General features: G+C 39.5%; 1 protein-coding gene across 2 annotated transcripts; it reads left to right on the top strand.

The window, feature by feature from the left end:
* soat1 (sterol O-acyltransferase 1) lies at positions 1–27,906 on the top strand. Of its 2 annotated transcripts, XM_061977781.1 has the most exons (17): positions 1–147; positions 408–553; positions 14,244–14,302; positions 15,966–16,114; positions 16,471–16,530; positions 16,628–16,735; positions 16,828–17,113; positions 17,195–17,273; positions 18,740–18,824; positions 18,896–18,941; positions 19,029–19,158; positions 19,265–19,362; positions 19,464–19,562; positions 26,701–26,836; positions 26,916–27,061; positions 27,149–27,210; positions 27,402–27,906. In XM_061977781.1, the coding sequence occupies exons 2-17, from the start codon at positions 409–411 to the stop codon at positions 27,403–27,405; spliced, it is 1,692 nt and encodes a 563-aa protein (XP_061833765.1). In that variant the 5' UTR covers positions 1–147; position 408; the 3' UTR covers positions 27,406–27,906. The 2 variants fall into 2 exon arrangements, with proteins under 2 accessions (XP_061833765.1, XP_061833766.1); XM_061977782.1 differs by lacking the exon at positions 14,244–14,302.

The following is a 27,906-nucleotide window of genomic DNA, read 5'->3' as shown; positions in this document are numbered from 1 at the left end:
GTTGACACGATGGAAGTTTAAGGCAGCTGCTCTTTTTTTGTGTGATTATTAGAAGACGTCAAGTTGCGTGCACTGACTGACTGTCGGCGTGGAAGTGGGAGTGAACACCGGCGGTTAGGACTGCTTTTACTCCCCAGATATTAAAAAGTGAGTGTTTTATTTATTTGTCTTTCAACTGTCACAATTTGGCTATCTTATACACGGTAATCAAATATGGCTGACAGTGATTGAAAGAGTTGTGGTGAAATGGATATTAGGCGCCTAATTTAGTGGAATTCCTATCAATTCAGAATCACGTGAGACTGATTCACTTGTCATACTGGGCTCGTCTGTGTGTCTTGTTCATTGTTGTCCATAGAGTTGTGAGATAAACTATGTCAAAATGTATCTTTTTGTTTGCTTTGTAGGATGGAAAATGGGGGCGGCAGTGGCCGTCGCCGGAACGTTACGGCAGTGTCCACAGTCTCTGGCCCGGATTGCCCTCAGAATGGCGGATGTAGTCTTGGGAACCACGGCCACCAGCTCATTGGTGATATTCACGTCACTAGTAATGGTAAAAGCAACAAAAAAAAACGTATTAACATTTGTGGGGCCTTTTTATTAGAGGTTTGTTAGTTTTTTTCTCTTGAAAACGCAGAACACCCTGTTAACACCTTTTTTATGAAGAGCGCTGACATGGTGTTGACAGATTTACAATGATCATACTTGCCAACCCTCCAGAATTTTCCGGGAGACTCCCGAATTTCAGTGGCTCTCCCGAAAATTTCCCAGGACAACCATTCTCCCGAATTTCTCCCGATTTCCAGCCAGACTTAAGGCATGCCCCCTCCAGGTCCGTGCGGACCTGAGTGAGGACAGCCTCTCGTCACGTCCGCATTTACTTCATACTTCAGAACCGACTCCCACACTTGCTGTCAAGGTGCGCAATACAATGTAAACCGTTGGCCAACGGTTTAAAAAGTAACCATAGTGTTCTGTGGTTACTTTTTTGTTGGCCAACGGTTTACGTTGTATTGGGCACCCTGACGGCAAAAAGTGTGGGAGTCTGTTCTGAAGTATGAAGTAAAGAGACGTAACTTCATCACCTCGCCTGGTTATTGACTCCAACCCAGAATATTACACAGCACATACCTATGCTCCTTCAAAGGCTGTGCTACTGGCTGCAAAGCATTGCACTTTCAAATACAACAATGAGTAGAGAGGAGTGTTATGTGTGCATATGTGTAAATAAATGAACACTGAAATTCAAGTATTTTATTTAATTTATTTATATATATATATATATATATATATATATATATATATATATATAGCTAGCTAGAATTCATTGAAAGTCAAGTATTTATTTTATATATATATCAATCAATCAATCAATCAATGTTTATTTATATAGCCCTAAATCACAAGTGTCTCAAAGGGCTGCACAAGCCACAACGACATCCTCGGTATAGCCCACATAAGGGCAAGGAAAAACTCACCCCAGTGGGACGTCGATGTGAATGACTATGAGAAACCTTGGAGAGGACCGCATATGTGGGTAACCCCCCCCCTCTAGGGAGACCGAATGCAATGGATGTCGAGTGGGTCTAACATAATATTGTGAGAGTCCAGTCCATAGTGGATCCAGCATAACAGTAAGAGTCCAGTCCACAGTGGGGGTCAGCAGGAAACCATCCCGAGCGGAGACGGGTCAGCAGCGCAGAGATGTTCCCAACCGATATACAGGCGAGCGGTCCACCCCGGGTCCCGACCCAGGACAGCCAGGACCCCATCCATGGCCACCGGATCTGTGTGTCTCCCCTTCCACAAGGGATAGGGGGGAGCAGAGGAGAAAAGAAAAGAAACGGCAGATCAACTGGTCTAAAAAAAGGGGGGCTATTCAAAGGCTAGAGTATACAAATGAGTTTTGAGATGGGACTTAAATGTTTCTACTGAGGTAGCATCTCTAACTGTTACCGGGAGGGCATTCCATAGTGCTGGAGCCCGAATAGAAAACGCTCTACAGCCCGCAGACTTTTTTTGGGCTCTGGGAATCACTAATAAGCCGGAGTTCTTTGAACGCAGATTTCTTGCCGGGACATATGGTACAATACAATCGGCAAGATAGGCTGGAGCTAGACCGTGTAGTATTTTATACGTAATTAGTAAAACCTTAAAGTCGCATCTTAAGTGCACAGGAAGCCAGTGCAGGTGAGCCAGTATAGGCGTAATATGATCAAACTTTCTTGTTCTTGTCAAAAGTCTATATATATATACAGGTAAAAGCCAGTAAATTAGAATATTTTGAAAAACTTGATTTATTTCAGTAATTGCATTCAAAAGGTGTAACTTGTACATTATATTTATTCATTGCACACAGACTGATGCATTCAAATGTTTATTTCATTTAATTTTGATGATTTGAAGTGGCAACAAATGAAAATCCAAAATTCCGTGTGTCACAAAATTAGAATATTACTTAAGGCTAATACAAAAAAGGGATTTTTAGAAATGTTGGCCAACTGAAAAGTATGAAAATGAAAAATATGAGCATGTACAATACTCAATACTTGGTTGGAGCTCCTTTTGCCTCAATTACTGCGTTAATGCGGCGTGGCATGGAGTCGATGAGTTTCTGGCACTGCTCAGGTGTTATGAGAGCCCAGGTTGCTCTGATAGTGGCCTTCAACTCTTCTGCGTTTTTGGGTCTGGCATTCTGCATCTTCCTTTTCACAATACCCCACAGATTTTCTATGGGGCTAAGGTCAGGGGAGTTGGCGGGCCAATTTAGAACAGAAATACCATGGTCCGTAAACCAGGCACGGGTAGATTTTGCGCTGTGTGCAGGCGCCAAGTCCTGTTGGAACTTGAAATCTCCATCTCCATAGAGCAGGTCAGCAGCAGGAAGCATGAAGTGCTCTAAAACTTGCTGGTAGACGGCTGCGTTGACCCTGGATCTCAGGAAACAGAGTGGACCGACACCAGCAGATGACATGGCACCCCAAACCATCGCTGATGGTGGAAACTTTACACTAGACTTCAGGCAACGTGGATCCTGTGCCTCTCTTGTCTTCCTCCAGACTCTGGGACCTCGATTTCCAAAGGAAATGCAAAATTTGCATGGTTGGGTGATGGTTTGGGGTGCCATGTCATCTGCTGGTGTCGGTCCACTCTGTTTCCTGAGATCCAGGGTCAACGCAGCCGTCTACCAGCAAGTTTTAGAGCACTTCATGCTTCCTGCTGCTTCCTGCTGCTGACCTGCTCTATGGAGATGGAGATTTCAAGTTCCAACAGGACTTGGCGCCTGCACACAGCGCAAAATCTACCCGTGCCTGGTTTACGGACCATGGTATTTCTGTTCTAAATTGGCCCGCCAACTCCCCTGACCTTAGCCCCATAGAAAATCTGTGGGGTATTGTGAAAAGGAAGATGCAGAATGCCAGACCCAAAAACGCAGAAGAGTTGAAGGCCACTATCAGAGCAACCTGGGCTCTCATAACACCTGAGCAGTGCCAGAAACTCATCGACTCCATGCCACGCCGCATTAACGCAGTAATTGAGGCAAAAGGAGCTCCAACCAAGTATTGAGTATTGTACATGCTCATATTTTTCATTTTCATACTTTTCAGTTGGCCAACATTTCTAAAAATCCCTTTTTTGTATTAGCCTTAAGTAATATTCTAATTTTGTGACACACGGAATTTTGGATTTTCATTTGTTGCCACTTCAAATCATCAAAATTAAATGAAATAAACATTTGAATGCATCAGTCTGTGTGCAATGAATAAATATAATGTACAAGTTACACCTTTTGAATGCAATTACTGAAATAAATCAAGTTTTTCAAAATATTCTAATTTACTGGCTTTTACCTGTGTGTGTATATATAAGAAATACTTGAATTTAAGTGAATTCTAGCTATGAATGTACTCTTCCCCTCCCCCCCCCCCCCCCCCCCCCCGAATTTGTAGGTCTCAAGGTTGGCAAGTTAGACAATGATGTCATTCAGGAGGACCTGGGTCAATTACAAATAAGCTTCTAAAAAGTGTTGAATTTGAGCTTCTTGACAGTGGCGTCTGAAATTGTAAAAAAATATATCATCTTGAAAATGTTAAAGTTTTGATTGATTGATTGATTGATTGATTGAGACTTTTATTAGTAGATTGCACAGTGAAGTACATATTCCGTACAATTGACCACTAAATGGTAACACCAGAATAAGTTTTTCAACTTGTTTAAGTTGGGGTCCACTTAAATTGATTCATGATACAGATATATACTGTCATCACACAAGATAATCATCAGGGTATATACATTGAATTATTTACATTATTTACAATCCGGGGTGTGGATAGGGTGGGGGGGTAGGTTTGGTTGTTATCATCAGTCATCAACAATTGAGAACCGAGAAATGGATATTGAAACAGTGTAGGTCTGACTTGGTAGGATATGTACAGCAAGTAGTGGACATAGAGAGAGAGAGAGATCAGAAAGCATAAGAAAAAGTATCTACATTTGATTGTTTACATTTGATTCTTAACAATCTGGGGAGAATGTTAGTTTAGGGTTGAAATTGCCTGAAGGTGTACTTTTATTGCGGTTTTGAAGGAGGATTGAGATGCACTTTCTTTTATACCTGTTGGGAGTGCATTCCACGTTGATGTGGCATAGAAAGAGAATGAGTTAAGACCTTTGTTAGATCGGAATCTGGGTTTAACATGGTTAGTGGAGCTCCCCCTGGTGTTGTGGTTATGGCGGTCATTTACGTTAAGGAAGTAGTTTGACATGTACTTAGGTCCAGACTGAGGCCAAGGAAGAAAAAAAAAAATTCACAGCCATAGCACACACAAACGTGTGTAAGAGGGAAACATCAAATAACACAAAGGGCATTAAAAGAGCAGAGCTGATGCAACAAGCCATTTCTGCATACAGCTACAAAAGTAAAAAAAACAAAAAAAACATGTACACTGGTGGCCTCTGTGGTGTTGCACGCCATCGTCTGCTGGGGTGGGGCGAGCATGGCCAGAGACAGGAGGAGACCCAACAAAGCAACCAAGCGAGCCGCCTCCACCCTCGGCCGCCCACCAACTCTCGGCCAGTGTCCAGTCCGCATGGATGAGCGAGGATGCGTCTAAGGAGACTGAGGTGTCCGATACCCGCTCATTCAGTCAAGACACTGGGAAGCTCGTCCGTCCCGGCACTCAGGGCTGCAGAGCTGGCGCTGTCTCTTCATCCACATCTCCTCTCCTCCAGTCTCTCCAAACTGACTCTGGGGTGGCAGAGACCCAGCAGCTGGTCTCCATGGCCAAAAGGCTCCCGGGAGGCAGATTCAGAAGTTCACAAAAAAGCACAGCAGAAGTCACGAAAGTGCCACCCTTGTCACGCAGTCCCAAAGGGTCCCGAACCAAAAGGCAAAAAAAACACATGAAAACATCAGGTCCACAAAAGGATGACACAAGAGCAAAGTGCTCCTGCCATCTTGGAAAAAAGGTCTATTCAGGCCTATTTTCATACCGGATCATAAGGCTCATTAAATGACTCATATTATAATGTGTTTTCTACATTTAAAACACTTCTTTGTGGTCTACATAACATGTAATAGTGGTTATTTGGTCAAAATGTTGCATAGATTATGTTTTACAGATCCTCTTGAAGTCGCTTTCTGACAGTCGCTTCAGAATGCGCCGTTTTGTGGGCGGTCTTATTTACGTGGCTCACCTTCGACAGCGTCTTCTCCCCGTCATCTTTGTTGTAGCGGTGTAGCGTGCAAGGACGGGTGTGGAAGAAGTGCTAACTGTTTTAATGACATTCAGACTTTACTTAAATCAATAACGGAGCAGCATCTTCTCATCCGTGGCTCACTAGTGCAACAACGCCGGAAATGTGTCCCGTTAAAAACCGTCCGACCGGGACTTTCTAATAACTAAAGTTCCATGGGTGAATAATGTAAACTCACTATACCGGTAGTTTTTAGCGCTTTCATAGTGAGTCTACTGACAGATATAGGTAACAACTTTACGCTATACTTTATATTAGAAATGGCAACAGCGGAGGATGAATGACCCATAACAAGAAGATAGAGAAAAAGAAGAAGCTTATCGACTATGGTGTTATCACGGACTACAATGGCGGACGCGCGCACATTTTCAGGATTTATACAGATCCTAAATACAGATCAGCAGGCACCATAAGGTAGGGCTGAGCGATATATCGATATACTCGATACATCGCGGGTTTGCCTCTGTGCGATATAGAAAATGATTATATCGTGATATCGTGCTATTGGAGTATACGTTGTCACGCAGTTCCTTTTAGCTGCGGGCATTACACTACAGGCGTTTCTCACTCTTTCTAGTCTCTCCTTCTCACAGGGGCTAAAACAAGCGCACCTTCTTCCATACGTCACATACTGTCAAGCGGGAAGATATTCAGCAGACAACAGTAATATGCAAAGTATGCAGCAGAAGCGTTGCTACAAAAGGTAGCAGCCAACGTTCCCTCTACGGTGCGCGCCTGCGCAATTGCGCACTGCTCAAGCGTCCTCTGCGCACAGCAAATATATGCCGCGCACCAAATCAAATCCCATCTGAATTCTAAACAAAATAAACACTTTTCTGTATATAATTTGCAATGCAACTCTGAGTGACAGTGACAACAAGCGGCTCTAACGGTGTTCGTCAACACCGTTCAATTGAACACCGTTTAATTATTGTAGCGTCTATCGAGATGCTTCGAGGACAGGAATTATATCGATCACTTTATTGAGCAAAACTGTTTATATTCGGCCATAACCACACCAAAAACATGAGTAAAAAACTTTTATCTCGAAAAACTAGTAATTTTCTGCCGTACAAACCAGGCCAAAACCAACTTGTCATCTGTCACCAACACGCATACCACTAAGCCACTGGTGCGTTTAAGGCCACACAAAAAGTCGGACAACTCAAACACCACACAAAGTTACACTATGACTCCTCAGTTATACGTGTGCTTATTCTACTGTCATTTATTATTAATATTAATTTATTTATATTAATCATGGAATGCTGTTACTAGAGAAAGTTACAGGAATGCTTCATCCTATGCTTACATTTCATTGTGCAACATGAGGATGTTTAAGGGCAACTAAATGTGATCTCTGAAAGGGGTACAAATGATTTCCAAAGCAGGACCCCCACCCAGACACATTGTACAATACTAATCCATAGCTTATGAAAAACAAGATTTCTTTTATTTTCATTACAAGTGGGCCAAATCACTAATATTACAAAATAATTGAATGAAAATGACTCCTCTCATTTGAGTGTTATTATAAAAGATTGGTTTGAGACAGGGGCAGCACGGTGGAAGAGGGGTTAGTGCATCTGCCTCACAATACGAAGGTCCTGAGTAGTCTTGGGTTCAATCCCGGGCTCGGGATCTTTCTGTTTGGAGTTTGCATGTCCTCCCCGTGACTGCGTGGGTTCCCTCCGGGTACTCCGGCTTCCTCCCGCCTCCAAAGACATGCACCTGGGGATAGGTTGATTGGCAACACTAAATTGGCCGTAGTGTGTGAATGTGAGTGTGAATGTTGTCTGTCTATCTGTGTTGGCCCCGCGATGAGGTGGCGACTCATCCAGGGTGTACCCCGCCTTCCGCCCGATGGTAGCTGAGATAGGCTCCAGCACCCCCCGCGACTCCAAAGGAAATAAGCGGTAGAAAATGGATGGATGGATGGATGGATGGGTTTGAGACAGGTGTGCTGCTGGTATTGCCACGCGTGAAGTTCACTGAATGCTCAGGGAGTTTTTGTGTTTGCTCAGACACATGCACAATTGGAGCAGGGGTCGGGAACCTTTTTGGCTGAGAGAGCCCTGAAAGCCAAATTTTTTAAAATGTATTTCCGTGAGAGCCATATAATATTTTTTTAACATTGAATACTACTAAATGCGTGCATTTTTAAGTAAGACCAACATTTTTAGAGTATAATAATTTTCTTATTATTTTTAATAACATTGTTATTCTGAAGCTAACCAATAATAAATAAAATACTTCTTACCATTAATGCGACTTCTTGAACAGGTGCGGTAGAAAACTGATGGATGGATTAAAATGAATGAGAATGTTTTATATTTTGAACGTTATTTTTAACACTGTGATTACCAGCTGAATTATTCATTACTTATCGTGTTAAGCAATGTCAGCTAAGATTTATCTGAGAGCCAGATGCAGTCATCAAAAGAGCCACATCTGGCTCTAGAGCCATAGGTTCCCTACCCTTGATTAAAGGGAACATTGGTAGCAGCACTACTAATTTGTTCTTTCATTTAAAAAGTCACCCACGAGATAATGAAGAGTGCTTGAAACTCCGCACGTTAACATCTCCGCCCGGTGCCACACCCAAAAAAATGCCGAAACAACCTGCACTGACAAATGAGCCTGACGTCTTCCATTTACAGATCAACACCATATGAAAAACATAGTCACAAACACAAGGAGATAACGTCCGCAGTAACTTATTACATAGCAAAGGACATGGCCCCATAAACATCATCTATGCAACATTTTGACCAGAGAACCACCATTACATGTTATGTAGACCACAAGGAAGTGTTTTCGATTTAGAAAAATAATAATAATATGACTCCTTTTAATGCGCCCTATTATATGCATCGAGTGTTCATTCAAGGCTAAGGCAAAACATCGAGATGTATATCGCGATATGGCCTAAAAATATCGAGATATTAATAAAAGCCAATATTGCCCAGCCCTACCATAAGGTAAGAAAAGTTGTTTTTGCATACGGTAATATTGCATGACAAAACGCCAGATAATATGTCTGCTAATGGGTGCCATTTTGCGGTCCTCATAAAAACACCATAATAATACCCTGACTACGGTAGCCGTAATGCTCCCACAATCCATCAAGCGGTGTGGCTTCATAGCTTACCACAGTCACACTAAAACATTTTGACAGATTTTTGAGCGCCGTGTTTAACGTTCTATATTCTCAATGGAACATTTAAAGTTTTGGGGTTGTTTACTGGCCTCATCTTGCAGTCTAGACGTATCTGTTATGTGTGACTGCCATCTACTGGTCACAATTATCATTACACCATGTACAAAATAAAATATCTTTGAGTTCGGTAAGCACAACCAGAATTTTTCTGTACATTAGGCGTACCGGTTTGAAAGGCGCACTGTTAATTTTTGAGAAAATGAAAGGATTTTAAGTGTGCCTTCGTAGTCCGAAAAATACGGTATTACTTTTCTCATACATTATTTGTGCAAATAACATTTCTTCCAGTTCCCCCACCTGACTTTTACAACTACAATACTGTGATTTCGAATTAAACAGGCTTCTGTTTGGACACCTCCTATTAGATTATGTGAATAAGTTAGACATACCACTTTTTGATGGAATTAAGAGTCTTATGCCTAGTGTGTGAATGTGAGTGTGAATGTTGTCTCTCTGTGTTGGCACTAGGGCTGGGCGATATAGACGGAAAAGTATATCTCTTTAATTTTTACTTAAACTCGATAATTGATATACTGTATATCTTAATATATTTTCCGGTGAAAGTATACATATAAAGATATACATTTTTGAGCGTGATTCACTGAAATTAAAGGCCTACTGAAATGCGATTTTCTTATTTAAACGGGGATAGCAGGTCCATTCTATGTGTCATACTTGATAATTTTGCGATATTGCCATATTTTTGCTGAAAGGATTTAGTAGAGAACATCGACGATAAAGTTCCCAACTTTTGGTCGCTGATAAAAAAGCCTTGCCTGTACCGGAAGTAGCAGACGATATGCGCATGACGTCACAGGTTGTGAAGCTCCTCACATCCGCACATTGTTTACAATCATGGCCACCAGCAGCGAGAGCGATTCGGACCGAGAAAGCGACGATTTCCCCATTAATTTGAGCGAGGATGAAAGATTTGTGGATGAGGAAAGTGAGAGTGAAGGACTAGAGGGCAGTGGGAGCGATTCAGATAGGGAAGATGCTGTGAGAGGCGGGTGGGACCTGATATTCAGCTGGGAATGACTAAAACAGTAAATAAACACAAGACATATATATACTGTATTAGCCACAACACAACCAGGCTTATATTTAATATGCCAAAAATGAATACCGCATAACAAACACCTCCCCCCTCCCGTCCATATAACTCGCCAATACAACTCAAACACCTGCACAACACACTCAATCCCACAGCCCAAAGTACCGTTCACCTCCCCAAAGTTCATACAGCACATATATTTCCCCAAAGTCCCCAAAGTTACGTACGTGACATGCACATAGCGGCACGCACGTACGGGCAAGCGATCAAATGTTTGGAAGCCGCAGCTGCATGCGTACTCACGGTACCGTTTCTGCGCATCCAACTCAAAGTCCTCCTGGTAAGAGTCTCTGTTGTCCCAGTTCTCCACAGGCCAATGGTAAAGCTTGACTGTCATCTTCCGGGAATGTAAACAATGAAACACCGGCTGTGTTTGTGTTGCTGCAGTCGGCCGCAATACACCGCTTCCCACCTACAGCTTTCTTCTTTGCTGTCTCCATTGTTTATTGAACAAATTGCAAAAGATTCACCAACACAGATGTCCAGAATACTGTGGAATTTTGCGATGAAAACAGTCGACTTAATAGCTGGCCACCATGCTGTCCCAAAATGTCCTCTACAATCCGTGACGTCACGCGCTGACGTCATCATACCGAGACGTTTTCAGCAGGATATTTCACGCAAAATTTAAAATTGCACTTTAGTAAGCTAACCCGGCCGTATTGGCATGTGTTGCAATGTTAAGATTTCATCATTGATATATAAACTATCAGACTGCGTGGTCGGTAGTAGTGGGTTTCAGTAGGCCTTTAAACTGAATAAAAACTGTACTTTAAACAGTCAGTGGCACTTTTATTACCCCAGTTAGTCAAGATGGGTATTGGGTATTTTGTGGCTGTGTAGAAGTGTCAGCTCGTTGCATCAGCTCTGCTCTTTTATGTATTTACTGGACCCCCTCTCCAGGGGCTCAGGGTTAGACTGATTTTTTTTTTTTTCTCACCCCCCTCCCCTCCCCAGCTTTTACCTGTTTGTTACCTTTTTTGTAAGGGGTGCAGGAAGTTGGCAGACCCGTCAGCGAGCCTGTTCTTTCTCCCTGTAATGTTTGTCTACTCTTGAAAGGGATGTCCTGAAAATCTTAATTTACCCTCTGGTATTAATAAAGTACTTCTGATTCTGATTAACAGCACAAAATAAACTGTTTAAGTAGCACAGAATTACACAACATAAATAAAACAAACATATTCTTTATACCTAAAATAAATAAAACAGCTGTGCAAATAATTCAAAATGTATCAAACTCAGATAAAAAAATGTATTTGCAGGCAGGCACTTTTTAATTCCCAGTCGACGATGCAATGGACTGTCACACACATACGGTCCTGGTCAGCACCAAGTAAGTGACTTGACTTAATTGTGCGGCTATGATCTTCATCATTTCGGCATACATTTTTGGCAGCATTTCTCGTGCGAAATATGCTTGGCTTGGCAACTCGAGAACAGTTTTGATTTGGGCTTGCATGGTAAACAACTCAAATGAATGTTTTATCCAGACGCATACATTTGTCCAAAATGTGGCCAAGTAGACTCATTGTGGGTTTCTTGGACGTCGTCTACATCGCTTAAAGAAAAATCTAAGAGAATCCCTCTGCCATCTTCCACTAGTTTTCAAATATATAAATCGCCCTCTTGAATATTCCCTCTTCTCTTTTACGACGCTCTCGTCGTCATTTGAGATGTCTGTTGTGATTTCCCTTCCTGGTTCCATGACCCGCCCTATCTTGTCTCTGATTGGCCTGGCCGTAATGATTTTCTCTTATCTTAACCAATCGTGACTCATCATCGTAAACAACCAACCAATCATGGGTGTTCTTATATGTGCAAGCACGTCTTGGAAGGAGGAAGGGGAGGGGTTTGGTAGTCCATGGAGTTTTGAGAGGGAGTGGGAAGCGGGGGAGAACAAGGAGCACAACAAATAAGCGGTGTTAGGTCATTTTAACGTGAAATAAATTATATCGATATTACGATATTTTCTTGATTCATATCTTGTTTAAAAATATCGATATATCTTACAAACTCGATATATTGCCCAGCCCTAGTTGGCACTGCGATGAGGTTGCGACTTGTCGAGGGTGTACCCCCCCTTCAGCCGCAATGGCCGTGACCTTCGATCCCTCAGGCGATACTGCATCAAAACGTGACATCAGTGTGTAAAGGACATCACCACATGGGCTCAGGAACACTTCACAAAACCACTGTCAGTAACTACAGTTGGTCGCTACATCTGTAAGTGCAAGTTAAAACGCTACTATGCCAAAGCCATTCATCAACAACACCCAGAAATGCTTCGCGGGCCTGAGCTCATCTAAGATGGACTGATGCAAAGTGGAAAAGTGTTCTTTGGTCTGACGAGTCCACATTTCAAATTGTTTTTGGAAAACTGTGGACGTTGTGTACTCCGGACCAAAGAGAAAAAGAACCTTCCGGACTGTTATAGGCGCAAAGTTCAAAAGCCAGCATCTGTGATGGTATGAGGGTGTATTAGTGCCCAAGACATGGGTAACTTACACATCTGTGAAGGCACCATTAATGCTGAAAGGTACATACAGGTTTTGGAGCAAATATTGTTGCCATCCAAGCATGGTGTTTTTCATGGACGCCCCTGCTTATTTCAGCAAGACAATGCCAAGCCACATTCTGCATGTGTTAAAACAGCGTACTAGACTGCCCTGCCTGTAGTCCAGACCTGTTTCCCATTGGAAATGTGTGGTGCATTAAGAAGCCTAAAATACCACAACGGAGACCCCTGACTGTTTAACAACCTAAGCTGTACATCACTCAAGAATGGAAAAGAATTCCACCCAAAAAGCTTCAAAAATTGGTCTCCTCATTTCCCAAACGTTTACTGATTGTTGTTAAAAGGAAAGGCCATGTAACACAGTGGTAAAAATGCCCAACTGTTTTGCAATGTGTTGCTGCCATTAAATTATAAGTTAATGATTATTTGCAAAAAAAAAATTAAGTTTCTCAGTTCGAACATTAAATATCTTGTCTTAGCAGTCTATTCAATTGAATATAAGTTGTAAAGGATTTGCAAATCATTGTATTCTGTTTTTATTTACGAATTACACAACCTGCCAACTTCACTGGTTTTGGGTTGTGTGTGTGTGTGTGTGTGTGTGTGTGTGTGTGTGTGTGTGTGTGTGTGTGTGTGTGTGTGTGTGTGTGTGTGTGTGTGTGTATATAACCCCCTGGGAGTTAAGGGGAGCAGTGGGCAGTGGCCGCGCCCGGGAATTATTTTTGGTGATTTAACCCCCAATTCCAACCTTTGATGCTGGTGATGGGTCAAATGCAGAGAATAATTTCACCACACCTAGTGTGTGTGTGACAATCATATATATATATACATACATTACAGTCGCGATCAAAAGTTTCCAATAATTTCTACAACTCCTATTTTTTTGTGATAGAGTGATTGGAGCACATACTTGTTGGTCACAAAAAACATTCACGAAGTTTGGTTATTTATGAATTTATTATGAGTCTACTGGTAATGTGACCAAATCTGCTGTGTCAAAAGTATACATACAGCAATGTCAATATTTGGTTACATGTCCCTTGGCAAGTTTCACTGCAATAAGGCGCTTTTGGTAGCCATCCACAAGCTTCTGGCAAGCTTCTGGTTGAATTTGTGACCACAAGTACATGTCAGAAAACCAACAAATTTAGCTTAACTGCACCAATCTTGTCAAGAGGCGTGGTCACAAATTCAACCAGAAGCTTGCCAGAAGCTTGTGGATGGCTACCAAAAGCGCCTTATTGCAGTGAAACTTGCCAAGGGACATGTAACCAAATATTAACATTGCTGTATGTATACTTTTGACCCAGCAGATTTGGTCACATTTTCAGTAGACCCATAATAAATTAATAAAAGAACCAAACTTCATGAATGTTTTTTGTGACAAACAAGTATGTGCTCCAATCACTCTATCACAAAAAAGTGATAGAGTTGTAGAAATGATTGGAAACTCAAGACAGCCATGACATTATGTCCTTGTGTATGTAAACTTTTGACCATGACTGACTGACTGACTGACTGACTGTATATGTATGTATGTAGAGACACTACACAATGTGTATATGGATGTACTGTATATTTCTAAGTGTTATATTTACATACAGTTTGTAGATGGATATTTCTCCTTGTCTTTTCAGGGAAAATTGAAGTGGAGCAGGTGATCAGCAATAAGCTTCAACTGAAAATGAAATCAGAGGTTCGAAATTAATAATGTTTTGTATTTAAGTGGAAGCTGATTTGCGGCTTAGGAACATTTTAAAAAGTGTGAGTCACGTTTCTGCAACCTGAAGTTATGGTATTATTATCTTTAGAGAGCAATTTAATCGTTTGTACAAACAAAAAAACATCTGCAAAAGAAACAAACATTTTACACTTATTTTGTTCTAACAAACCATGCATTTTCCTTCCTGTACTGAAGTTTCTGCATGTGTTGTCTCACAATTGAAAATACAATAGAAATGAAACTGGAAAAATGTCCTAAGGGAGGGGGAAGATCATGTTGTGCTTCACAATGTCACAGTACATTTTCAGATTTGTGTTTACCTCAACGAACCACAGCTCTTAACTGCCAGCAGCACTCATGCAGCCTTAAACCACGACAAAGGAAATGGTTATACACCTTATCAATCATTTTAAAATTACATGTTTGAATGTAGGTGAGACATGATTATCTTGGAATTGACTTGTGTGACCAGGTATTTGGGCAATAATGGCAGTGATTTGAGTCATTTTAAGTGGATAGTACTATACATTTATACTGCTTACTGTACAACTATACACTCACTACTCTAAAGTGTACTCATGTCCAATGTACATGCTATTGTCCCTATATTTCTTTTTTTTTTTTTTTTTTTTTTTTGTCCTGTCCAGCTTCTCAGGCAAATCATATAGTTGATGTAGATGCCCATATCAGCTGTTCAGATTTACTTTACAAAAGAGAAGTGTAGGATACTTCTCTTGTTGCCTTATTTGTATTTGACTTTATTAAATGTATTTATGTTATCATTTGGTGCAGCCGGGCCGGAGCAGGAGAGGATAGAAAGAGGGGGAAAAAGAAGACAGAGGGGGAAATTGTGGGGACAAGAGGGGGATTAGACAGAGAGACAAAAACAACAACAGCAAACACAACAACAACAACAACAATAGAGCAACATCAGCAAATACGACATGTACAAATATGATGGTAAAAGTAATAGCAAATAAGCAGTTAGCGAAAATAAAAAAATAATACAGAACTGACAATGAGCATTATTACACTACAAATGGAGCAATACAAATACCAATAGAAATAGCTTTATTGATAATGAACAATACCAATACTTTACCTTTATTATCAACAATACAGTTGTTCAAATGCAACAATACATATACGTAATGATAACTTGAGATACGAAAGAATGCAGGAAAATGGATGGGGAGAAAGAGAAGCAACCTACATTAACCTTGTAGATTGTTATAGTAACATTAGGTTAAGCTTTGTCAGTGTGCCATGTGTTATACCCAGTTTACCCTAGGGCAACGTTAATATATGTTTGATGAAACGTGATTATGTGCATGAGTGTACGTATGCATATGTACTTGTATATGTACAGAATGTGTATATGTGTTTGTACAGTGAATGTATATGGACAGTATGTGTATATGTGTTTGTACAGTGAATGTATATGTACAGTATGTGTATATGTATGTTTGTACAGTGAATGTATATGTACAGTATGTGTATGTGTGTTTGTACAGTGAATGTATATGTACAGAATGTGTATTATGTGTTTGTACAGTCCCTATATTATATATTGTCCCTATATTTCTGACATTATAATTAATTAAAAGATCCTCCTCTTGCTATTATTTTTCCTCAGCACCTGAAGAAGGACCTGTTACGTGAAGTTAACAACCATGTCAATGACTTCATTGACAGTCTTATTGAGGAATCTGCAAGTGTGGAGCCTGCGTCCCTGCCTGCTGTCTTCTCACCCCCTCTGTCAGACAAGGAGAGAAGCAGGCTCGGGTATACAGCTGAGAGGATTCATTCACTCTACACTTCCTTACATACACCAATACCAGACAAATAAGTTTCCTTCATAAAGACAATCACACACATTTTGATTGACACTTTGTATGTGTTTGTTGTTGACAGTGGTATATAACTACACTACCATACTGAGAGATGTATCTCACATTTGAGTCATCTTTTTTCTTTTTTTTTTAAGCTCTGACTGTCAAAGGTTTTCATCAGTATTTTCTTGCATTGAGCCTCAGTAGATTGTGTAGGTTTACCTAATGAAGACAGTAAATAAAATCCCCTCTTTTCTTACACAGAAGCCTCTGAAAAGGCATTTCAGGTTTCCTTACCCTGTCTTGCAGGCATTTCAGACCTCCTCATGGCCATGGCAAGCAGTTTGTTAGCCGCAGGTCCCTCCTGGAGTAAGAGGACATCTTAGTGTCTTAGTGTAAGATGTTAACAAAACAATCAAGTATGCCGTTTTCAGTAACTTGTCTGTTTTTTTTTTAATTCCCATAGTGAGTTGTTTGAGGTGAACCACATCCAGACAATCTACCACATGTTTATTGCCCTGCTCATTCTCTTTATCCTCAGTACACTGGTGGTTGATTTCATTGATGAAGGCAGGTAAAATAATAAGACTGGTTTAACTGTTCACATGCATTATGTATTTTTTTACTGTAAGTTTATCTTCTAAACTATATGCACAATCTCTTCAGACTGGTGCTGGATTTTGACTTGCTAGTCTACGCGTTTGGACAGTTCCCTCTGGTGGTGTGCACGTGGATCTGTATGTTCCTATCTGTTTTAGTGGTTCCCTACACACTGTTCCACCTGTGGACACACAGCCAAGCTAGCTCTTCCAGTCATCACAGGCTGTACAGTTGTGCCTACGGCTCCATGTTCCTTCTTTACCAAGCTTTGGCCCTCGGTTTTCTGCCCACATACATGGCAGTTGTGAACAGTTTGCCTCCAGCCTCATGCTTCATCATTATCATGGAGCAGGTATATTCTGTATCTGATGTCTCAGTACTTTCATAAGGTAAACCAAATAATCTGATGATAGCTGTTATGTGCACATTCCAGGTGAGACTCATGATGAAGGCCCACTCCTACATTAGAGAGAATGTACCAAGGGTCCTGACCTGGACTAAAGACAAAACCAGTAAGTCCCCTAAGACATGTATTAAAAGTCTTTATAACCAACGAATTCAGGAAAGTAATAATTTATCAGAATTAATATTATTGTGGCCTGTGTGGCATAGAACTACAATGCACCATATTGAGGTCAGGGGTTTTTCTAATGTGAAATAATAATGGAACCTCTAAGATCAAACAACTTCTACTCATTTACGCCTGATTTATTTTTATTTTTTTCAGATCAAATTTTATCATAAACAATTAAAATGGAAATGAACACTTAAGTTCAGAGTAAAACTTGCGACCATAAAATCCTTGTTTTTTTTAAATAAAACTGTCTTTCAAGTGTAAACCACTTACCCACTTATCTCACCTTTAATCACAATGATAAGCACATACTTACATTTGTACCTGTCTGAGAGTTACAACCATAACTGATGATGATATTTTTTAATGACAAAATTGGTGACAAAGCATTTGTATTAGCTCACTTCTAAATGTGCAATTGAACCGAATTGAAGTGTTCAGTGAGTGTATATTGTGTTCCTTTTGCCTTCTTATGCAACTAGGGATGTCCGATAATGGTTTTTTTGCCGATATCCGATATTCCGATATTGTCCAACTCTTAATTACCGATACCGATATCAACCGATACCGATATATACAATCGTGGAATTAACACATTATTATGCCTAATTTGGACAACCAGGTATATTGAAGATACGGTCCTTTTAAAAAAATAAAAAAAAAGTTAAATAAATTATAAAAATTTTCTTGAATAAAAAAGAAAGTACAACAATATAAAAACAGTTACATAGAAACTAGTAATTAATGAAAATGAGTAAAATTAACTGTTAAAGGTTAGTACTATTAGTGGACCAGCAGCACGCACAATCATGTGTGCTTACGGACACCTACGGAGACTGTATTGATATATATTGATATATAATGTAGGAACCAGAATATTAATAACAGAAAGAAACAACCCTTTTGTGTGAATGAGTGTAAATGGGGGAGGGAGGTTTTTTGGGTTGGTGCACTAATTGTAAGTGTATCTTGTGTTTTTTATGTTGATTTAATTTTAAAAAAAACAACAACAAAAAAACGATACCGATAATTTTAAAAAACGATAGCGATAATTTCCGATATTACATTTTAAAGCATTTATAGGCCGATATCGGCAGGCCGATATTATCGGACATCTCTATATGCAACGTTTATTTCTAATGTTGGTATATTGTCTGACAGAATATATACACTCCTGCACTCAAACAAGCAAAACGTCTTTGCAGGGACTTAGAAACTAATATCCCAGAAAGCGTTGAACGTTTGTCGAAGGCGAATACAATTTTGAGGATATCTGTTATGCATTTATTCTAAAACATTTTGAGCACAGCCTATGCAGGGCGACACAAATGTTGTTTACTTAATGAAGTAATTGAAACAGTGAGGAGTGTGCACCATTTGTTCTATTTGTTGTGTTGTCTACAGGCTCAGGCCCAGTGGTCCCTCAAGTTTCTCAGTACCTCTACTTTTTGTTTGCACCCACGCTTATCTACAGTGATAAATACCCAAGGTAAACACAACATCAGCACTTACGGTTCATAAAAAGAAAGCTTCTAAATTGACTTATGTTTTTCTACACAGAAACCCAATGATAAGATGGGGCTATGTGGCCTCAAATTTACTACAGGTGTATTTTTGGATTAGTTCTGACTCAATTTGAATAAAACTGCCTTCTTGTTTAACTTACCAGACCTACTGGGTTCCCTCCTTATAGGTGCTCGGCTGTCTGTTTTATGCATACTACGTGTTTGTGCGGCTCTGTATCCCCCAGTTCCGCAGCTTCAGTCTTCAGTTTTTTGACCTGAGGACCATGGTGCTATGTGTCTTTAACTCCATCTTGCCTGGTAGGATCAGACACACAATAATTTTCAGCTTTTGTTCGTGCTCAGTCAGCTTTATTTAATGCACAGAATACGGATTAAAATGTTTCTGTGTTGTTAAATTTTGTAGGTGTACTGGTTCTTTTCTTGGGGTTCTTTGCTTTCCTCCACTGTTGGCTAAATGCATTCGCAGAAATGCTTCGTTTTGCTGACCGGATGTTTTATAAGGTGCCACACTTTCTGCTCACCTTCTTAAAATTGTTTTACTGCGCATGTGTGCGTACGTGCGTGCTGTCAAACTCACTTATTTTGATGATTTTGCATCATAGGATTGGTGGAATTCAACATCTTTTGCTAACTACTACCGTACTTGGAATGTGGTCGTCCATGACTGGCTGTTTCACTACGTGTATCGGGACTTTTTGTGGGTGAGTCTGTCAGTGAATATGCACTTAAGAAATATTTTTGTTCCTTTTGTTTTATACAAATTTTTTTAAAGTGGACAGTGCAACCTTTAAAGTAGTGGTTGTCAACTGGTTTAGCTTGAGGACCAACTATCACTGCTTAATGGCAAGTGGTGATCCAAATCACAGAAATTTGTCAACTCAAATGTTTTATTTAAAGAAAACCTCAAATGAATTTGAGATAGTACCAAATAACAATGTTCCACCATAAAACAAGTTTAACTAGAAAAACACTTAAGAATCACAGACCTCCGACAGGCCCAATCTCCCACAATGAAGCACTAAGCAAAGTTAGCGACCGTCTGCGCTGCTGAGCCGAGTGCAAAGAGTGTGCGACATGCCTCGCCACAATGGCTGCAGCAAGCAGCGGAGAGTGACACGCCTCCCTACAGTGGCCGTACCACTGAGCACAATATGGCTGCTCTGCGGGGCACAACTTAGTGACGGCATTCTGGGTCACCCGCAAAATCTAATCACTTGTTCCTTATCCCGTATGAGACTTTTTCTAAACCAGTGGTTCTTAACCTGGGTTCGATCGAACCCTAAGGGTTCGGTGAGTCGGCCTCAGGGGTTCGGCAGAGCCTCTGCCATGGAGGTCAAGACACACCCGACTCATCGTGTAAATAAAAACTTCTCCCTATCGGCGTATTATGGATACCCCCAAACAATGTTCCCTCTAATTTTCCATATGTGTGAGCAAACGCAAAAACTCCTTGAGCATTTGGTGGAGCACATGTGGTCACACTTGCAGCACACCTGTCCCAAACCTGACTAAATAACAAGTTAAATGTTTTATTATTGTAATCAAATAACAGTCATTTCCATGAGATTATTTTCTAATATAAGTGTTTTGGCCCACTTAAAATGACTATAACATATTGTTTTTCATGAGCTGTGTACTAGTATTATATGTCTGGGTGGGGGGTCCTACTTTGGAAATAATGTGTACCCCTTTCAGATATCGCATTTAGTTTCCACTAAAACATTCACATGTTGCACAATAAGATGTAAACATGGGATTATGTGTACATTCCTGTTTCTTTCTGTTTGTAAAATATATCTTTTTATTAGTATTTCTATAATATAATAACATAATTTTATGATTACGGTTCGGGTTCGGTGAATGCGCATATGAAACTTGTGGGGTTCGGTACCTCCAACAAGGTTAAGAACCACTGTTCTAAACATTTTATCAAAATCGACTAATAGCTTTTTGAGCTATGTTGTTTACTAACTAAAAGACAAACCCTGCGAATACAAACACTCTTGGTGGAGGTAATAAACATTTCAGGAACAATTACTGTATTTTCTGGACCATAGGGCGCACCGGATTATAAGGCGCACTGCCGATGAATGAATGGTCTATTTTCGATCTTTTTTCATATATAAGGCGCATTATAGGGCCCAAAAAAGGAGTCATATTTTATTTCTTTTTTTTCTAAATGGAAAACACTTCCTTGTGGTCTACATAACATGTAATGGTGGTTATTTGGTCAAAATGTTGCATAGATTATGTTTTACAGATCATCTTCAAGCCGCTTTCTGACAGTCGCTTCAGGATGCGCCGTTTTGTGGGCGGTCTTATTTACGTGGCTCACCTTCGATAGCGTATTGGGGTGGCATGGCGTAGTGGGTAGAGCGGCCATGCCAGAAACCTGAGGGTTGCAGGTTCGCTCCCCGCCTCTTGACATCCAAATCACTGCCATTGTGTCCTTGGGCAGGACACTTCACCCTTGCCCCCGGTGACGCTCACACTGGTGAATGAATGATGAATGAATGATAGGTGATGGTCGGAGGGGCCGTAGGCGCAAACTGTCAGCCTCACTTCCGTCAGTCTACCCCAGGACAGCTGTGGCTACAAATGTAGCTTACCACCACCAGGTGTGAATGAATGATGGGTTCTCACTTCTCTGTGAGCGCTTTGAGTATCTAATAATAGAAAAGCGCTATATAAAATCTAATCCATTATTATTATTATTATTATTATTTTCTCCGTCATCTTTGTTGTAGCGGTGTAGCGTGCAAGGATGGGAGTGGAAGAAGTGTCAAAAGATGGAGCTAACTGTTTTAATGACATTCAGACTTTACTTAAATCAACAACGGAGCAGCATCTTCTCATCCGTGGCTCACTAGTGCAACAACGTAAATGTGTCCCGTGAAAAATCGTTCGACCGGAACTCTCTAATAACTAAAGTTCCGTGGGTGAATTATGTAAACTCACTACACCGGTATGTTTTAGCGCTTCCATTGCGAGATATAAGTTAGAACTTTACGCAAATTTTTATTAGAAATGGCAACAGCAGAGGGTGAATGTCCCATGACAAGAAGATAGTGGAAAAAAAGAAGCTTATCGATTACGTCATCGTCAAGGAATACAGTGTCGGAAGTACGCAAATTTTCAGGACTTATGCAGATCTCAAATACACATCAGCAGGTACCAGAAGGTAAGAAAAGTTGGTTTTGCATAATATTGTGAAACAAAACGGCAGATAATATGTCTGCTAATGGGTGCCATTTTGCGGTCCTTATACACACACCATAGTAATACTTGTATCTCTGACTACGGTAGCCGTAATGGGCCGACAATCCACCAAGCGGTGCGGCTTCAAAGTCATGCTAAAACATTTTGACAGATTTTTGAGTGCCGTGTGTAATATTCTTTATTTTCAATGGAGCAGTTTTGGGGTTTACTGGCGTCATATTGCAGTCTACACGTATCTCTTATGTGTGACTATCATCCACTGGTCACACTTATCATTACGCCATGTACCAAATAAAATTGCTTCGAGGTCGGTAAGCACAACCAGAATTATTCTGTACATTAGGCGCACCGGGTTATAAGGCGCACTGTGGATTTTTGAGAAAATGAAAGTATTTTAAGTGCGCCTTAGTTAAAAAATTATTTAAATAAAAAGTGTCTGTAAAGGTTTTCAGTAAAAGGTATATCTGAGGACTTGAATCAGAGAAACTTTACTTGGACCTAAACGCCTCCCAGTCAACTTTCCCATCATACCCATTTTGGCCTGAATTTCCTCGCTCAAGCTTGACATTTCGCCCAGAAACACACTTCCTTGGTACTGTAGCAAGCGAATAGCACAGAAAATAACGTCAAGTGCATTCATGGACATTATTCCATAATTTTTTATAGTTTGTTTATATTTTTCCTACAATTATAAAACTTTTATTGACACGTAACATTTTTACGGTCACACAAATGTAAAAATAAGCTAACCAGAGTTAATGATAATACTTAAATACGCCCTGTACAAAAGCCCACCATTAATACTTGACACTTACAACCCACTACTTAAATAAAACAGGGTTTCTACAGGTCATTAAAAGTCATTAAATTGATTTTGCGAAAATAAGACCTTTTAATGGCTTTAAAATAAATGTGATGTCCAGAGGAATTTAAAAAAAAATCATACAATTGTAGGCTTGGGACAATAAGTAATTTAATTGAACGATAAATGACAATGAACTTGATAACTTGATTTGTTTGTGTGTGTTTCTTTTTTTCGTCTCTGGCTTTCAAAGAGTACAAGAGGTATCACTCTGTGCATCGCACTCAGCACCTGAGCACTTTTATTTGACAGTATAATTAAACCCAACAGAGTGAAGCCTCTTGTTAGCCATCTACAGTTGTTGTTTCTGTACGAGCAGGCGAGACCGCAAGCTTATGCAACAGAATGTCCGCACATCACCTTGCTAGTGGCGACTCACGAGAGAGGAGCACTTGCTCAGTAACAAAAGTTAGGAGGGAAAAAGATAATGATATAACCAAATGTCCCTATGTGATAATATTGCATATTCAAACTGAATGAGCAACATCAGCACGGACAAACAAGCAAGTATGCCGTGATTGCATTGGCAACAAAAAAAGACAACAAACCACCCGAACCAGTTTTTCCAATTGGGGAAAAAATGCTCTTCAAGATGTTCAATATTTATTGAAGTGTAATTTTTGATAACAACAATTGAGTCCGTTTTATTTTTATGTTGTTTTTTTTTTTTTACTTGTTTAGGATCATTAAGTTATTGACCTTCCAATTACCGTACAATGGTAAAATACTACATGAATGAAAAATATATTTATTGCGTTTGAAAATGTCTCTTGCTTTGTTATTCAATCAATCAATCAAGCTTTATAGCAGACTCCAACGTCCAAGTAGACATACAATCACATACAGTACACAAAACAATAAAAATACAGTATTAAAGGCATTATCACATAATATTAAAACAGTGCTTGTGCATATTCAGTAAAAGGCATAAAATAAATAAAAGCAGCAATAAAAAAATATGTATATATTTTAAAAATGCGTCTACACATTCTATAAAAGGCACAGATACCAGTGTTTCCACATGAAGGATTGGAACGTAACAGAACTACACTTAGGATTGGTTATCTTTATAATAAGATAATTCTCAGACCTCTGCAGTCTACATATAAACTTAAACATCAGTTTTCTCAGGGTTGCGTGGAAGGTGTTTTTCCATAAATCACAAAAAAGGTTGCTGGCACTACTTCCCCTGGGCTATCTGTGCAGGATTCTGAGACAGTCATTATATTATTATTAGGGATGTCCGATAATAGCTTTTTGCCGACATCCGATATTCCGATATTGTCCAACTCTTTAATTACCGATACTGATATCAACCGATATCGATATCAACCGATACTGATATATACAGTCGTGGAATTAACACATTATTATGCCTAATTTGGACAACCAGGTATGGTGAAGATAAGGTCCTTTTTAAAAATAATAATAAAATAAGATAAATTAAAAACATTTTCTTGAATAAAAAAAGAAAGTAAAACAATATAAAAACAGTTACATAGAAACTAGTAATTAATGAAAATGAGTAAAATTAACTGTTAAAGGTTAGTACTATTAGTGGAGCAGCAGCACGACGATTCATGTGTGCTTACGGACTGTATCCCTTGCAGACTGTATTGATATATATTGATATATAATGTAGGAACCAGAATATTAATAACAGAAAGAAACAACCCTTTTGTGTGAATAAGTGTAAATGGAAGAGGGAGGTTTTTTGGGTTGGTGCACTAATTGTAAGTGTATCTTGTTTTTTATGTTGACTTAATAAAAATAAAAAAAAATAAACGATACCGATAATAAAAAAAAAACGGTACAGATAATTTCCGATATTACATTTTAAAGCATTTATCGGACATCTCTAACTATTATAATTATTATTACATTAGTGCTTAATTTGGCCACAGTTGATCTAAACTTTTCAACTATTCAAGATTATCATTGTCAAATGCTTAAATTTTTGTCTATGAAGACAATTGTATGCCGTATATAATAACGGTCTGCCGTAAGACATGGGCATTAAATGTGTATTAAGTTGCAGTAAAACTAATTAAATTAGATTTGCTGATGCCTGCAGAAACCCTGTGAACATGAATAACTAAAATGTCACTTTGGACGTTATTTGAAATCAAGTGATAATTAGAAAATTTCTGAAATTACACACGGCGCTCAAAAATCTATCAAAATGTTTTAGTACGACTTTGGTAAGCTATGACGCTGCACCGCTTGATGGATTTTCGGCGCATGAAACATACCAGTATTATATATGGTGTGTGTATAAGGTAAGACATATCTGGCGTTTTGTTTCGCAATATTATGCAAAAAAGCAACTTTTCTTACCTTCTGGCACCTGCTAAACTGTATTTGGGATCTGCATAAATCCAGAAAAATTACGCGTGTTGTCACCGACGCCGTAGTCGATAAGCTTCTTCGTTTTCTCTATCTTCTTATGTGACATTCGTCCTCCGCTGTTGCCATTTCTAATCTAAAGTAGTGTAAAGTTCTTACTTATATCTGTCAGTAAACTCGCCATGAAAGTTCTAAAACATACCGGTGTAGTGAGTTTTGATTATTCACCCAAGGAACTTTAGTTATTAGAGAGTTCCGGTCAGACGGTTTTTCACAGGACACATTTCCAGCGTTGTTGGTTCCGGATGAGAAGATGCTGCTCCGTTATTGATTTAAGTAAAGTCTGAATGTTATTAAAACAGTTAGCGCCATCTTTTGACACTTCTTCCACCCTCGTCCTTGCACGCTACACCGCTACAACAAAGATAACGGGGAGAAGACGCTGTCGAAGGTGAGCCACGTAAATAAGACCGCCCACAAAACGGCGTATCCGGAAGCGACTGTTAGAAAGCAACTTGAAGATGATCTGTAAAACATAATCTATGCAACATTTTGACCAAAGAACCACCATCACATGTTATGTAGACCACAAGGAAGTGTTTTCCATTTAGAAAAAAAATTAAATAATATGACTCCTTAATGCGTCTATAATCCGGTGCACCTAATATATGAAAACAGATCAAAAATAGACCATTCATCGGCGGTGCACCTTATGATCCGGTGTGCCCTATGGTCCAGAAAATACGGTACAGTATTTGAAATGCTGTTATTGTTATGCTCTGAACTGAGGTCCTGTAAGGCAGTGGCCCGGTACCGGTCCGTGGATCGATTAGTACCGAGCCCCACAAGAAATTAAAAAAAAATATATATATATATATATATATATATATATATATAGATATTTTTATTTTTTATTTTTTATTAAAACAACATAAAAACACAAGATACACTTACAATTAGTGCACCAACACAAAAAACCTCCCTCCCCCATTTACACTCATTCACACAAAAGGGTTGTTTCTTTCTGTTATTAATATTTCTGGTTCCTACATTATATATCAATATAGATCAATACAGTCTGCAGGGATACAGTCTGTAAGCACACATGATTGTATTTTTTTATGACCAAAAAAAATTAAAATAAATAACCCCCCCCCCCATCCTCCCCGGTCCGTGGGACAAATTTTCAAGCGTTGACCAGTCCGCAGTTACAAAATGGTTGGGGACTACTGCTGTAAGGTAAAATGAGTTTTATGTGACTTTGGTGGCTTAATTTTGCCAGAATGTTTGTCTTAATTTTGATTTACTAACTGGTGCTATCCGTAAGTACTGATGTGTGAGAGCTATTTTGATGATGAAATTACAAAGCAATGCAAAGCTGTAGTCTTACTTGTTTTTACTATTCCTTCCAGATATCCCAGAAGCGCTTCAGACCAGCAGCCATGCTGTTTGTGTTTACAGTGTCTGCCATCGTCCACGAGTACATCCTAGCAATCTGCTTTGGCTTCTTCTACCCAGTCCTTTTTTGTTTGTTTATGTGCTTTGGGAGTAAGATGCCAACACACATTCTAGTTTCCAATTGTATTACAAAATGCATTAATTTGTGTTTCTTGTCACCTTTTCACAGTGATGTTTAACTTCGTCCTCCATGACCAAAGAAAAGGTCCCATTTGGAACATAATCATGTGGACATCGCTCTTCTTAGGTCAGGGAGTTATCATCTGTTTATACTCTCAAGAGTGGTATGCCCACTACTACTGTCCCCTAAAGGAGGTATGACCAGAAGTGTCAACTCTTTGATTGTTTATTTTTTCTGATTTGTCATAAAATACAAATTCTTAAGATTGTTTTTTATTGTAGCCCTCCTTCATTGAGTTACTACAACCTCGGTCGTGGAGCTGCAAGAGGAGTTTGATGCCCAAGTAAGAAGCTGTGACCAGGACTATGACACATTGCTATCGTGTTGACCGGCTTTTCTGTTTCTGCCCTGTCTGTTTATTTTATTTATCTTTGTTCTGCACATCCCTCTGATGCCTTATTTACATTTCCTGTCTTTAACCTGGAACTGCAGTATTACTCTGACCTTATTTTATGTTTGTTCAATATTTTGCAGATGACTTTGACCTGATTCACTTTGAGGTTGCAACTTGTGCCAACATAGAGAGTAGCAATCATTGTGAGGCAGCTGAATACATTCATTATGCACACACTTTTTACACAAGCAATAATAGTTAATATTTAACAAAACCAGCATCCTTCTCATAACAATGTTGGTCTGTGGAATCTTCATCTGATGCACTTTGTAAAACAATTTAACAATTATTTATTGTATTTTCTGTTTATCACTCAAGATGAACTTACTCAATTTATTTATTGAGCATCATGCTTTACAGGATCAAATTAGATGTTTATTCTTTGTATGCTAATGTACACTTATTTCATTGATGCTCATTGCCATTAAAATAAACTAAGTTTCATATACATGCACACATTTCTCAAAGACCTCGTCATTGCCAATGTTGATGTTTTATGTCTACCATCTGTAAATAACGAGATGTAACATTCAAAGTAAAAAATAATCTATGCAAAACATTGTGACCATTACTTGAACACAAGGT

The sequence above is a fragment of the Nerophis lumbriciformis genome, linkage group LG18 (assembly GCF_033978685.3).
Source record: "Nerophis lumbriciformis linkage group LG18, RoL_Nlum_v2.1, whole genome shotgun sequence".
Lineage (NCBI taxonomy): Eukaryota > Metazoa > Chordata > Actinopteri > Syngnathiformes > Syngnathidae > Nerophis > Nerophis lumbriciformis.
Note: the sequence above shows the minus strand (reverse complement) of the source record. Positions and strands in the feature narration are given on the sequence as shown.